The sequence below is a fragment of the Octopus bimaculoides genome, chromosome 8 (assembly GCF_046866305.1).
Source record: "Octopus bimaculoides isolate indiv1 chromosome 8, ASM4686630v1, whole genome shotgun sequence".
Taxonomy (NCBI): Eukaryota; Metazoa; Mollusca; class Cephalopoda; order Octopoda; family Octopodidae; genus Octopus; species Octopus bimaculoides.
Window position 1 is genome coordinate 44,444,665 of NC_142935.1, and position 14,370 is coordinate 44,459,034.

General features: G+C 35.3%; 1 protein-coding gene across 25 annotated transcripts in view; it reads left to right on the plus strand.

The window, feature by feature from the left end:
- Positions 1–14,370, plus strand: part of LOC106871743 (brefeldin A-inhibited guanine nucleotide-exchange protein 1) — a 170,862-nt gene that overhangs the window by 136,019 nt on the left and 20,473 nt on the right. For 16 of the 25 annotated variants that reach the window (XM_089356411.1, XM_014918362.3, XM_089356394.1 and 13 more), the window contains 7 exons: positions 1,132–1,261; positions 2,694–2,829; positions 5,327–5,465; positions 6,588–6,669; positions 7,816–7,948; positions 10,499–10,641; positions 13,729–13,752. In XM_089356411.1, coding sequence (XP_089212537.1) covers positions 1,132–1,261; positions 2,694–2,829; positions 5,327–5,465; positions 6,588–6,669; positions 7,816–7,948; positions 10,499–10,641; positions 13,729–13,752 — 787 coding nt within the window. The remainder of the gene's footprint in view (positions 1–1,131; positions 1,262–2,693; positions 2,830–5,326; positions 5,466–6,587; positions 6,670–7,815; positions 7,949–10,498; positions 10,642–13,728; positions 13,753–14,370) is intronic. The other 9 variants (XM_089356414.1, XM_089356401.1, XM_089356409.1 and 6 more) reach the window with 2 other exon arrangements.

Genomic DNA, 14,370 nt, shown 5'->3' on the forward strand with positions numbered 1-14,370 from the left:
TGTGCGGGTGGCACATAAAAGACACCATTTCGAGCGTGGCCGTTGCCAGTATCGCCTGACTGGCCTTCGTGCAGGTGACACGTAAAAGCACCTACTACACTCTCTGAGTGGTTGGCGTTAGGAAGGGCATCCAGCTGTAGAAACTCTGCCAAATTTAGATTGGAGCCTGGTGTTGCCATCCGGTTTCACCAGTCTTCAGTCAAGTCGTCCAACCCATGCTAGCATGGAAAGCGGACGTTAAACGATGATGATGATATGTATATATATATATGTATGTGTGTGTGTGTGTGTGTGTGTGTGTGTGTGTGTGTGTGTGGAGGCGCAATGGCCCAGTGGTTAGGGCAGCGGACTCACGGTCATAGGATTGCGGTTTCAATTTCCAGACTTGGCGTTGTGAGTATTTATTGAACGAAAACACCTAAAGCTCCATGAGGCTCCGGCAGGGGATGGTGGCGAACCCTGCTGTACTCTTTCACCACAACTTTCTCTCACTCTTACTTCCTGTTTCTGTTGTGCCTGTAATTCAAAGGGTCAACCTTGTCACACTGTGTCACGCTGAATATCCCCAAGAACTACGTTAAGGCTACACGTGTCTGTGGAGTGCTCAGCTACTTGCACGTTAATTTCACGAGCCGGCTGTTTCGTTGATCGGATCAACTGGAACCCTCGACGTCATAAGCGACGGAGTGCCAACAACAACATATATATATATATATATATATATATATATATATACTTCACTACATATATAAAAAGCTCCTAGCACACACTGTAAAGTGTGTGCTAGGAGCTTTTTAATTGCTCTCCCTTTTATGCTCTCTCTCTCCCTCTCTCTCATATCAATAGTTCTCTTTCCCTTAAGTATGTGTAAAGATGTTTCTTAGCAGAAAATTTAATTCTGTGTTGTATGGTATAGATTCCTACATGTCTTGTTCGAGCAAATGCTCAGGTAATTTGTAAAGATATGCAGTTAGGTCATATCTGAATAACTTGCAAACTGTTTAGAAGATTTTGGTGATATTTATTGCACTTAGTTAAGATTTTGAAAGAGTTAAATACCAATTTTATGGATTTGTCTGATTAGTGGAATGATAAAGTTAGTTTAACTATGGTTCTTTTTCTCATCTGCAGAGGCTTAACTGTGATGTTTGAAATTATGAAAACTTATGGTGATACATTCCAACAGAACTGGTGGAGAGATTTATTTCGTGTTGTTTTCCGGATATTTGATAACATGAAACTTCCTGAGCAACAGAATGAGGTAAGTTTTTATTTTTTGCCTGAAATTTATGTGTGTGTGTAATATGTGTGTTTATATGTATAAATATGTTTATGTTCTGACCAAAATTATGAACATATATTAAATATATGTTACCGATACTTGCATACAATCACACACACACACTCACACAACCTTGCCTTTCATCCTTTTGATGTTGATAAAATACAGCACTTGTCAAATACTAGGGTCAGTTGTATCAATTTACTCTCTCTTAAAATTGCTGGCTTTGTATCTAAATTAGAAACAGTTACTAATTTTCTTATGTTAATGGATTGACAGAATTGTTAAAGTGTCAGACAAAATAATTTACAGCATTTAGTTATGGTTCATTACATTTTGAGTTCAAATCTTGCCAAAATTAACTTTATCTTCTATTTTTTTTTTTTTTGAGGGGGGAGTCAATAAAATAAGGTACTAATCAAGTATTAGTGGGGTGGTAATTTAAATTGACTTACCTCTCCCTCCAAATTTATGGCCTTGGGTTAGAAACTATTGTTATTATTAATAAGGCAAGCCAATATAATCATTAGCACACTGAACAAAATGCTCAGCATTTCATGTGTTTTTACATTCTGAGTTCAAATTTTGCCAAGGTCAGCTTAGCCTTTGATCCTTTTGGGGTTAATGAAATAAGTACCGGTTAAGTACAGGGCTCAGTGAAATCGGTTATCCCACTTCCCCCAAAATTTCAGGCCTTGTGCCTATAATAGAAAAGATTATTATTATTTTATGAATATTAAGATGGTGAACTAACATGTCAGAGAAAATGTTTTGTGGTATTCTTCTGGCTCTTTACATCTTTGTTTCATTGTTTCAGAGGTCAATAAGTAGCAGTTGAGCACTGGAGTTGAAGTAATTAACTAACCCTGTCCCCCAAAATTTCAGGCTATGTGCCTGTATGATTATTATTATTATTATTATTATTATGGCAGCAAGTTGGCAGAATCGTTAGCATGCCAGATAGAATATTTAGTGACATTTTGTCTGTCTTTGTGTCCTGAGTTCACTTTCTACCAAGGTCAACTTTGCTTTTCCTCCTTTCAGGGTCAATAAATTAAGTACCAGTGAAACACTAGGGTCGATGTAATTGACTAGTCCCCTCTCCAAAATTTCAGGCCTTGTGCCTATAGTAGAAAGGATTATTATTATTATTATTATTATTATTATTAAGGCTGAAAGCTTTCAGAATCATTGTGTTTTAGCAACATTTCTTCTGATTCCTTACATTTTGAGTTCAAATTTCACTCACTGTGGTCAACTTTGCCTCTCATCCTCTTGACTAGGCAGGGGCAATAAAATAAGTACTAGTTGAGCACTGGGGTTGACATAATTGTCTTAAATCCTCCCCTAAAAATTACTGACCTCATGTCATTATTTAATCCATAATTATTATTTTGACTGTGTATTTCAGAAAGCTGAGTGGATGACTACCACATGTAACCACGCACTGTACGCTATTGTTGATGTCTTTACACAACATTACTCCATTTTACACTATATACTCCTTGATGAACTGTACAAACAACTCCACTGGTGTGTACAACAAGGTGAGTTTGAATATGAGTAATCACTCAGTGCATGCATTTCTTTCTTGTCTCTTTATTCTTTCTTATCCACACCCATCTTTTATCTGCACTCATCTTTCATCCCTGCTCATCTCTTCCATCATTTACACACTTCCTTCATCCTCACTCATTCTTCATTTTAATCCATCTTTCACTTGCACTCATCCTCTGTTCCCATTCATTCTCCACTCACACTCACCGTCCACTCACACTTGCCATCCACTCACACTCGTCTGTCATCTGCTCTTGCCCTTCATCTGTACTCACACTTCAACTACCCCCACATTTCATCATTCACATTCACCCTTCACCTGCACTCATCTTTAATGCAGACTCAACTCTCTTGAGACAGTGTTCATTGATGGAGAGTAAAAACTAATTCCTCTATGTTTTTGCCAATTTATATGATATTTGCATCCAGATTAATTAGTCTCTAGTATTTGACACAATTTCTTCTTCAAAAAATTCTGCTGACTCTTCTTCAAATGAAATGAGAAACCAGATTAATGCTGCAAATTCATATGAATACATGTGGTCGGTTCAGAGCCTTGTTTTTTGTGTGCTTTTCTTGTTTACTTTAGTGGTCTGAGTCCCTGGGTTGTGTCCAAGCAACCGTGTGTTACCTTAATTGTCAGACATTATTTTTTTAAATACTGCCAAGTTAATGGAAATAGTGTCCATTGCCATCAGTTTTTCTACCACAAATGTTCAAATGTTTGTTACTACAGGATCCACTATATATATATATACATATATAAATTGTAAATCCAAAAAATAACAGCAAAAATACAAAGGATTCTGCGGTACACGTGTTTCAAGCTTTATATCAGTGTATAATTTACAATATAAAGCTATCTTCAGCTGCAAAAGTATTTCTCTCCCAGGAAATTACATCACATCGGCGTTAAAGGAGGAAGAAAGGTGTGATATAAGAGGTGAAGATCCTTTCGGTATTTTGTATAGTACTATACCTGGTATAATTCTCAATTTACACATAATTTCTTCGGTCCTCCGAAAACCGTCCATACCTTGCCACAATTCAGTGTGTAGTGTTAAGTTGGTGGTTAAGAACAATACAATAAAATAACAAAACGGAACAACAATATAAAATAAAATGGGAATATAAAATCCTGAGCAGAAAAGAAAAGAAAAAGAAAAAGAAATACACAGATATTCATGTAAAAAATAAAAATAAACTTAAAATAAAAATAAAACTTAGAATAAAATAAAAAATAAAGGGAGTCAAATCGGTGGGGCGGGTAATCTAAGAAATAATAAGAGAAAGTCTGGATAGTGAAGTAAGCTACATCTAAGCTATTTAGATGGGTTGGTGAGGAAATATCTAAATGTAGAAGAAGAAGATAAAGCGATAAATAGATATAGATACAGAGATCTTAAAGGTCGTAAGGGATAGATATATATGAGCTGTGTCTGTCTATATCAGTGGTGGGTCGTAAGTAAGAAGTGACATGCCAGAATAGACTTGAAACATGAAACAGGATATTCTTGTGGTGAGTGGTCAGTGGTCAACCTAAGCGAATTACAACTTAAGTGTACTAACCTATCTACATACACTTATCTAGATGAAGAAGGGTGAAGGAAGTGGAAAGGGTAATTATAATATAGAAGACCTTAAAGAATTAATCAATAAACATGTCAACATGAAAAGTGAAAAAAGTTATAAGGGGGGTAGGGTTGGACGTTAAAGTTCAAAAAATAAAATTCAAAATACAGAGTAATATAGTATACTAGTGAAAGGAAATATTAGCACCCACATTAATAATGTAATAACTAAGAAATAAACAATAAAATAAGAACTAAAAAATAGTAAAAAATGATAAAACTAATAAAAATAAGAGATAAAACGTAAAAAATGAAAAAAAAAATAATAAAATATAAAAGATAATGATAAACGAGTCAAAATATAACCGATAAAAAATAAGAAATACAAAGAAATTAACAATTAAAAAATTAAAACATAACGAAACCGGAAGTAAAAGAGTATAAAATAAATGTAAAAGTATAAAGTGAAGTATATATATATAAAAAAAATAAAAATGAAAATAAAATAAAAATAAAAAAACACAATTTATAAGCAGTATAGACAGTATACACACATATATATACCCACATACATACACATACACAGTGTTATTTCGTGTTATAACTTCATATTGCAGTGTCCTGTGTATGTATGTATATATATGTGTGTATGTATGTATGTATATATATGTGTGTATGTATGTATGTGTTTCTATATAGTGTGTATGTGTATATATAATGTATGTGTGTGTGTATATATATATATAATGCATGTGTGTGTGTATATATATATAATGCATGTGTGAGTATGTATGTGAGTGTGTCTTCATCATAATACACAAAGATATGTGCTTGTGGACCACACACACACACACACACACAAATGCACACATTCATAATTAGAAAGTAATCGTTTTTGTTTTATTACATTTGACAGACAATGAGCAGTTAGCTCGCTCTGGAACCAATTGTTTAGAAAATTTAGTTATTTCCAATGGTAAGAAATTCTCCCCTGAAGTCTGGAGTAAAACCTGTACTTGTATGCTGGAAATATTCCGATGTACCATTCCTCATAGGTATCTGCAAAAAATTTTTGTTTTTTGTTCTTTTAAAACATCTTCTTTAATTATTTCATGTTCACCTGTCTCTATATTAGTTATTTCAATTTATCATGCACTCTTGTTGACCCCCTCATGCATTCTTGTTGACTTTTCTTGCATTCTTGTTGACCTTTCTTGCACTCTTGTTGATCCCTCTTGCACTCTTGTTGATCCCTCTTGCACTCTTGTTGACCTTTCTTGCACTCTTGGTGACCCCTCTTGCACTCTTATAAACTCCTTTTTCACTCTTGTCAATCCTTCTTGTACTTTTGACTGCTTTTGCATTCTGGCCAACTCCTACTGCATTCTTGTCTTGTTTAAGTATATATTGCATCAATACCCTACATAGAGTTTGAGACATTCTTGTCAATTTTGCATAGAGATTTGTTTTAATGAGGACGTATATTATGTATGCCAAATTGAGACAACCTAGAATATAGTTCTGTTATGGTTGATGTTTCCCCAACAGTGGCTGAATGATCAGTATGACAACCAGTTTAACTTGGTTATCTTTTGTCACTAACTTGGATTGCATCTCAGAAACAAATCGAGGGATTTCAACACAGTTATTCAACCTGCTAGAAATAGCAGGCAAATTACTCCCATATTACAGTCTATTGCCCAGGATATACACCAGTCATGGCATAAACTGACTTTCTGAATGGCATGCCTAAGGAAAAATTACCTTGGAATTTTTTAGTAGCGCAGCCTGCCTGGCGATGAGTCATGTCTCATGTGGTCCTTTCTTGGAAAAGATTGCCCATACACAATACTTGAGAAAAGATGGAATGGTCATGGCTAGAATTCTTTTATGGGAGTTAAACATCAGCTTCGTCACTGAAATGAACCGATGAGAGCTGAGTACCTAATAGCTCAACATGCTGAAATATCAGCCAAATTTTCCTAAAATCACTGTAACTCCAGTAAGTAGATAGTCGTTATGATGGAAACACTGAAACACTTCTGTGTGGAAAGCAGTGCCAGAATTCAAAATCTCCTTCCCTGGCCCACCCCCACCAGGCCTGGTTACACAATTGTTGACCTTCTAGTCTCAAGTTTTGTTTTATGTGTTTTCATGAATTTCTCTTTCTTTGTCAGTTTATTGTCATGGAAACCTGACAGCAATGAAAACCCCGAACTGCAACCTCTAGGAGGTGATCATGATGTGAGTGATAGTGTTGTAAGTACATCTCTCTCTCACTCATCACATCTTCTTTCTTTCAGATCTCTCAATTTTTTTTTTTTTTTACCTTTCTCTTCCCTTTCAACTTTGTTACCAACCCCCCTCTCTTTCTTCTTTCTTTCATATACATACATACATACATACATACATATATATATATATATATATATATATATATATATATATACATATATATATATACACACACATACATACATACAAGCATTCATGCATACGTATGTACAATCATAGATGCCAGCTACCCTGCAGATATAAACATCTCTTCCAAAACCATTGTAAAAGAGAATATCAGTGGATAACTACTTTCAAACCTGCAGCTTCACTACCCTGATTATAAATTCACATTTATATCAATAACTATTGGTGCATTTGGTAATGTGGGCAAATGTTTAAATAACAATCTGGAAAAGCTCAGATTTTCAAGCAGAAAACGAGATGGGCTAATGCACAATCTGTTAGTAGAAAAGTAAAAATATGTAAGACTTTTCTGAAGTTCAACATGTAACACACGTCACTGTTGTTATCCATATTCCATCAGTGGAGCTTTTTTGTGTTTGTCAGATACCAGCTTCTACTGTTAATGAAGGATCCTAATGGTTAATAAAGTAAAAAAAGACTCCCTTCAGTCATGAATGATCATGGGATTGCACCTAGAAAGTTCCTCTCTGAGGTACGAGTCTGGGCAAGGTTGTTTATGGAAGATCAGCTGTTGCCCATGCATACCAGCATCCCCTCTCTATGCCATCAATGTTATCCAAGGAAATGGCAAAGGCTGATACAGCTTGGCACCAGTGACATTGCAACTTATTTGTACAGCTGAGGCAAACTGGAGCAACTTGAAATAAAGTGTCTTGCTCAAGAACACAGCAAACAGCCCAGTCTGGGAATCAAACTCACTACCTCATGATTGTGAGCCCAACATTCTAGTCACTGAGCCATGCACCTTCACAAATGGTTAATAAATAAATAAAAGATAAGTAGTACAAGTATCATATGCAGATACACAACACGCACACACACACACATGCACACACAAAAATTTAACTCCCTCCTGTATCTCCTTGATGCTTAATTCAGAACATTGTGTAAATTAATAGTGGGGTCTGGGTTTCTGATTTTTAGGATAACCGTTCCTGTTCATCAATTCAATCACTGGAAGAAGGAGGACATAAATTAAAACGGGCAGACAGTGAACATAGTGTGAACAGCACCATTTCTTTGGATTCTAATCGGGAGCACAAGATACCCCGATCAAGTAAGGCACCATTCTTTCTACCACTCACATATTGAGTACTTCAGAAAGTTTTGACTATTCTTTGTTGTAAGCATAGCCTAATAAACCATTCATCTCTGTAGTATTGTATTAGTAGTATACCACATTGTTGTGTAACCCTGGTTCAGTTTTGATCCATCAGACCTGTTTTATGTTGTTTCACAACCACTTGCTTCTGGGTTCAGACCCCCTGCATGGTGCCTTGAGCAAGTGTCTTCTGCTATAGCCTCAGGCCAACCAAAGCCTTGTGAGTGGATTTGGTAGATGGAAACTGAAAGAAGCTCATCATATATATATATATCTGTACCACGTCCTCGCGTTGTTTTTTTTGTTGTTTTTATGTCGTTTTTCTTTTTTGACCTCACTATATATATATATATATATATATATATATATATATATATAATTTGTGTGTGTCTGTGTTTGTCTCCCTGCCATTGCTTGACAACCGATGCTGATGTGTTTATGTAAATAATGTACATAATTCCTCATCTCTTAAATATAGAACTGTATTACAAAGAATGAGTCCTGGAGCTGATTTCTTCAACTAAAACCCTTTAAGGCTGTACTCCAGCATGGCCACAATCAAATGACTGAAATAAGAAAAGAATATGTCATAGAAGTTGGTCAAATGACAAAGTATGATTGACATGCCTGTTGTTTCAGTTATGTTATGGTCCCGTGTAGCAGAGAACAGTATTGTACTCTCTAACAGTCAGTGTGGACATGTATTCATGTTAGTGTCCCTCTTTTTCTGTATGCTTCTTACAGACTAGTGGATGTGGTTACAGCAGTTGCAGTCAAGGTGGACTTAGTCAGAATGTCAGCAGCTGTTACTTGCCTATGGTTATTGGGTTTGCTTAGTTCGTGTGGTTACGAAGTTTGCTTTGCAACCACATGATTTTGGATTCCGTCACACTGGCATTTTGGGCCAATGTCTTATACTATAGCCTTGTACCAACCAATATTTTGCAAGGGAAATTGGTAGATGGAAGCTGCAATGGAGCTTGTGTGTGTGTATATGTATGTATGTATGTATGTATGTATGTATGTGTGTGTGTGTAAATGCCACTGTGTCATCATTAGTTCTGTGTTTGTGAAAATAGTGACATTGTTTGCTTTTTCCAGTAAGCGGATGTGCTGATGGCTGGTGGAATGACAAAATACCTTGAAAAAGAAATAAGGATTGACAACAGAAAGAGGATGAGGCTATAAATAAATAAAAATCAATCTCAATATGATATCTAATCTATGCCATCATGAAAAGAAGCCCATCATATGTGTGTCTGTGGGTTTGTTTGTGTGTACCCTTGTCTGGATATCATGTGATGGTTGTAAATGAGCATCATCATCATCATGCGAATGAGGTTGTTCGTTTTAAGTCTTCTGTGGAAAGATGTCTGGTTAGACATGTTTTTCACAAAAGACTGCTTGTAAAATGATGATTCTCATTTACAGCCATCATGTCATGTCTAGACAAAGGTACATAATTTCAGATTAATCTTTCAAAATTTCACTTCCCACTAGAACACTCTCCATTTGTAAATTTAAGGGGCTCCATCTTTTAAGTATAAAGGATTGGTTTAAGAACAGCTCTTACCTCAAGTATATGATCCTACTCTTGAATTTAAAATCATGTTCATGGCATTAGTTTGACATCTCTCTCTCTCTTTCTCTCTCACTGCTCTCATGGTATTAAGGTATCCTCTGTGAGATTTAGATCTCTTGAGACCACCCTGTGAATTCAAAATTTCCCACTGAGTTTGAAGCACCCTCCTTGCTCATCACCATAAATTTTGCAAACCACTAGCCAACAAGAAACTTGTCTGTCAGTATAATACACAAAATAAAACAACATCATGAATAATTTTTGTAAGTGGAAAGCTGGCAGAATCAGAGTTCAGATCTTATTAGGGTCCACTTTGCCTTTCATCCTTTCATGTTCGGTAATAAGGTACCAGTCTAAGGTGGTAAATTAACAGAACATTGGATGGTATACCTTGCATTATCTACTTTGGTTTTGTGTGACTCTGAGTTTGAATTCCACCTGCTGTCTCAGGGAAAGCAGATTCCTTGGGCCTTGTCAAAAACAGGGATAGGCTTTTTTTTGGTTTTTTTGCCATATTTTTATTGAGATACACTGTCTTTGTTTTAATTAATTTTGAAAATAACAATGAATTTAGTAAAATGACCATACTATTAATCTGGTGTTTGGAACATAAATTATCATGAAATTTTGTTGGGAAGTTTTAATTTAAACCACTTAAAAGCAGGGAGGTCTATATTATAAAACTAGGAGCAGTCTTGGGTAGGTTGGTATCAAAAGGGTTAAGCAAGTGCTTCAGTATTTTAGGTTATCACTCTCCATAGCAGCACTCAACTCACAGGAGAGAATGCAAGGATATTTTCATGACTTTATTCTTTTAGAGTGTTATGAATGTAATTTATACTTTGGTGTGTTTTTAAATTGCTTTATTTTTAACATTTGTTGTTTCTTCCTCTCTATTTTCACCATGTTTGACCCCTGGTTAGAAGTGACGTCGGAGCAGAAGTTGTTTACAGGCCTGTTGATAAAGTGTGTTGTACAGTTGGAGTTGATCCAAACCATAGACAACATTGTCTTTTTCCCAACAACTAGCAAGAAAGAGGATGCCGAAAATTTGGCTGCAGCGCAGGTAAATTTGATCCACCCCTTTGTTACATGTTTCATACATCAGCCTACATGAGTGATCTGTACTATGTTCAAATATATGTAGCTTGCGGTAGCTTGCGGTAGCTTGCGGTAGCTTGACTAGACTGCTGACCTGACCACTTTTAACTACCTATTCAGCCACTTATTCTGGGCTAGCCATGTTTATGTACATGACTTCACAGGTAGCATTTCATATTTTAGACATGTTTGGGACTCCTATAGTTGATATCACTACAGACCACTTGTTAGATGTTTAATTTCTCTTTATTTCCATTTCTTGTCCCATGGGCTCATGCACATTTTCAAGTGTCCAAACTTGTAATAGTAAGTTAACAAAAATATAAATTATCTTAGATTTGTTTTCAAATGAAATATCATTTTCAAATATTTAACCTCATTCTATCTATTTTACTTTTACTACAGTTGCTATCTGTGCATGGTTCAGTTACCATGGCAACTTCTCTATTTGTTTGGTTCAAATCTCATTTCATGATTAGATAGAAATTATTCATGTACATGTCTACTAATTATCATGTTATAATCACAGTTGTTCATAACTACTACTAATTATCATAGCATAGACTCTAGCTTTTAGTTGTTATTCATAACAGCATTGGCTCTTTCTTGGTTCTGGTGCAAAAGTGGGTAGGCTAACTTACAAGGGTGAAGGCCAAAGATAATGTTAGAGCTTCCCTGAAACAGTATTAATATAACATATTCACTCATCTAGTGTTAGCCATGCTAGCAGCTAGAAATATATTGCAATGGGAGCAGGAGAGGCAAATCAACATTAAGATCCATGTACTAAATGACACCTTAATGATATAGAAGTTAGTCAGTGACTGAATTTCACAATTTACTTCTCCAGCCAGTGAAACACAGCTGCGCAAGTAATTCATGTGACAGTTAACATTTGTCACTTGCAGTGTCCTCTTGAAAGGAATCAGTGTTTAGTGATATGACAGGACTAATAGTAAGTATTGTGCTATGCTGGTCATTTGAGACAGTTGGTACTTTTCTCTTTCAATGTCCTTTTTTTGAGGATATCCAAAGACCTGTATCTAATTATCCTTATTAGATGTGACAAAACATTTTTTTCTTAGATGTCGGTTGACATCTCTTGTTTGTTTTGTATTTTCCATATTCTACCATAAAGAAAAGAATTCTCATTTATCTACCTACAAAATTTTAACTGCAATTAAGGGAAACACCTGGAGAGGAATCAACAGATGTCATTAATGCCATAAGTGTAGCCTAAGTGCATTCAAAGACCTAGTTTTCAGTAATATGACAGTACTATGCTCTCTTAGTCACAAACTTTGTAAGTGGAGGTGGTTTGTAGTCATTTGAATTATCCCCAGTGTATTACTGGTTTATTCATGATCCTGGGATGATGAAAGACAATCAGCTCCCATAGGATTTAAACTCAGAGCATGAAGAAATGCTACCAAATAGCACAAGACAGTCATTTCTCCTAACCCATCACCTTAGCAATACTATGATTGCTTATAGAGGCACAATTATGTTGACACTAGTGCTTGACTGGTATTTATTTTAGCAACCTTGGAGAAATGAAAAATAGTCAAAATCCAGCTACATTTGAACTGGGGATGTAATGAATACCTCAAGGCTTTTTGTCAGATACTCCACTGATTCTGCCATGTACGATAACACTTACTTTCGTTGTTTATCTTTTTTACTTGTCATTTCATTTGGCATGTAATTAATATATTTACATAGTTTCCAAATTAGTTACTTAACTCTACTTTAGCCACAACCTCATAGGCTTACAAGTGATACTCTTCCAGCATGTCTGCATCATTTTACCCTTACATAGTGCATATGGGACTACCTTATCCAATGTGTTCATCTTTACTGGGTTTTTTAAAGTTAGAAGGATATGATTTGAGGAAAAGCTTCCTACTATATCTAGTATACAACTTGAATGTAATAAATATATATATATATATGCCAGTGTCACATAACTGGTATCTGTTCCAGTAGCATGTAAAAGCACCTTTCGAGCACTGGGCCTCATGGAGGCAGTGCATATGACCAAGACCTTTGGCAATATAGTGTGTTTGAAAAGAAGGCCCATCAAGCCAAGTGAAATCGTAGTTGTGGCAGATACTGGTGTCACGCAACTAGCACCCATGCTTGTGGAACATAAAAGCACCCATTACTCTCTTGGAGTGTTTGGTGTTAGGAAGGGCGTCCAGTCATAGAAATCATGCTAAATTAGACCAGAGTCTGGTGCAGCCCCACAGCTTACCAGCCCTGGTCAAACTGTCCAAACCATGGACAATTAGACGTTAAATGATGATTATATATATAATGTATGTAACTTGGCCAGCTATGTAATATATAGTGTAATATCCAAATAATGGTATATATATAATGTATGACTGCTGCATAATATGTAGCATAGCTTGTATGTAATATACATAGAATAAATGTAACTATATCCATTTGTTGTTACTTTTTGTTAAGCTTCAAGTTATCCTCTGATCTAGTGAGTCTGGGATCAAAAGTTTTTTTTCTTTTAATCTAATTTTCTTGCACAGAAATAGGTTGTCTTTTTTCTATTTTTTTTTTTTTAACCTTTTATAGAAAATATGGTTTTATAGATTTCGGCTGTTAATATCAGCCATCCAAGGAACCACAAAGAGACAGTTTTGTTGCCTTATGTAAATCATTTAGCCTAGATTAGCTCTGATCAAGCAGACCAGCTATTAAAGAAGATATTCCAATCATGACCATTCCAACTTTTTCTCTGACAGTGTATGTAGGATGATGTTATACAATATGTCTGCTCCATTCTTTTGTCACAAAATGGTAGTGTTATTATTTGAGAGAGATTTGGTTACTATTTCTAACTGCTCCGACAACCTCATATGTGGGGGGGGGGAGTCCTTTGTGAGGATATAACTCTATGGAAGAGCACTCCAGCATAAAAGTTATTTGTGATGGCTATTAAATATTTTTAAAAAAATAAAAAAATAAGCCCTTCAAAAAAAAAAAAAATCCTAAGCTTTTCTCTTAGTTTATAATGGTTGTCTCCTGTTTGTAGCCTGCTGATTGGCTGAATACACATGTAAGTACTTGCCTGCTCCTTTTAGATTTTATTTTGTACTGTCTTTCTTTTTGCCATCTCTTTAATGGCCATGTTGCCATGTTTGTTATGAGATTGTTCAGTGAATTGGAAAAGTTGTGTTTATATAACAGAGCAGTTACTATAAACTTTACGTTTGTGTGTGTGTGTGTGTGTGTGTGCTTTTAGTAAGTTCAACACAGCTCCATGCAACTCAGTTTCATAGGCTCATAGAACAAACCTAATTCATCAGGCATTTGGAGGTCAAACTGTTACTAAACACTACATGTAACTTCTATCAAATATGTTGAGTGCCACTTTCTTCCATTTATATATATATATATATATATAAATTATATAAATGGAAGAATATATATATATATATATATATATATGTATTTGTGTATGTGTATATATATATATATATATATATATATATATATATATATAGATTCATATTCACACACCTTAATGTTTATTTTTATGTATAGTTTTATATATACATATATATTGGATCATTCCATAGATAATGCAGTTTTTTTTCAATTGCATGGACTCATTCGGAGTGAGACAGGATAAACTGCCTGTATCAACTTGCTATAAAAGCAGGTAGTAATTTTA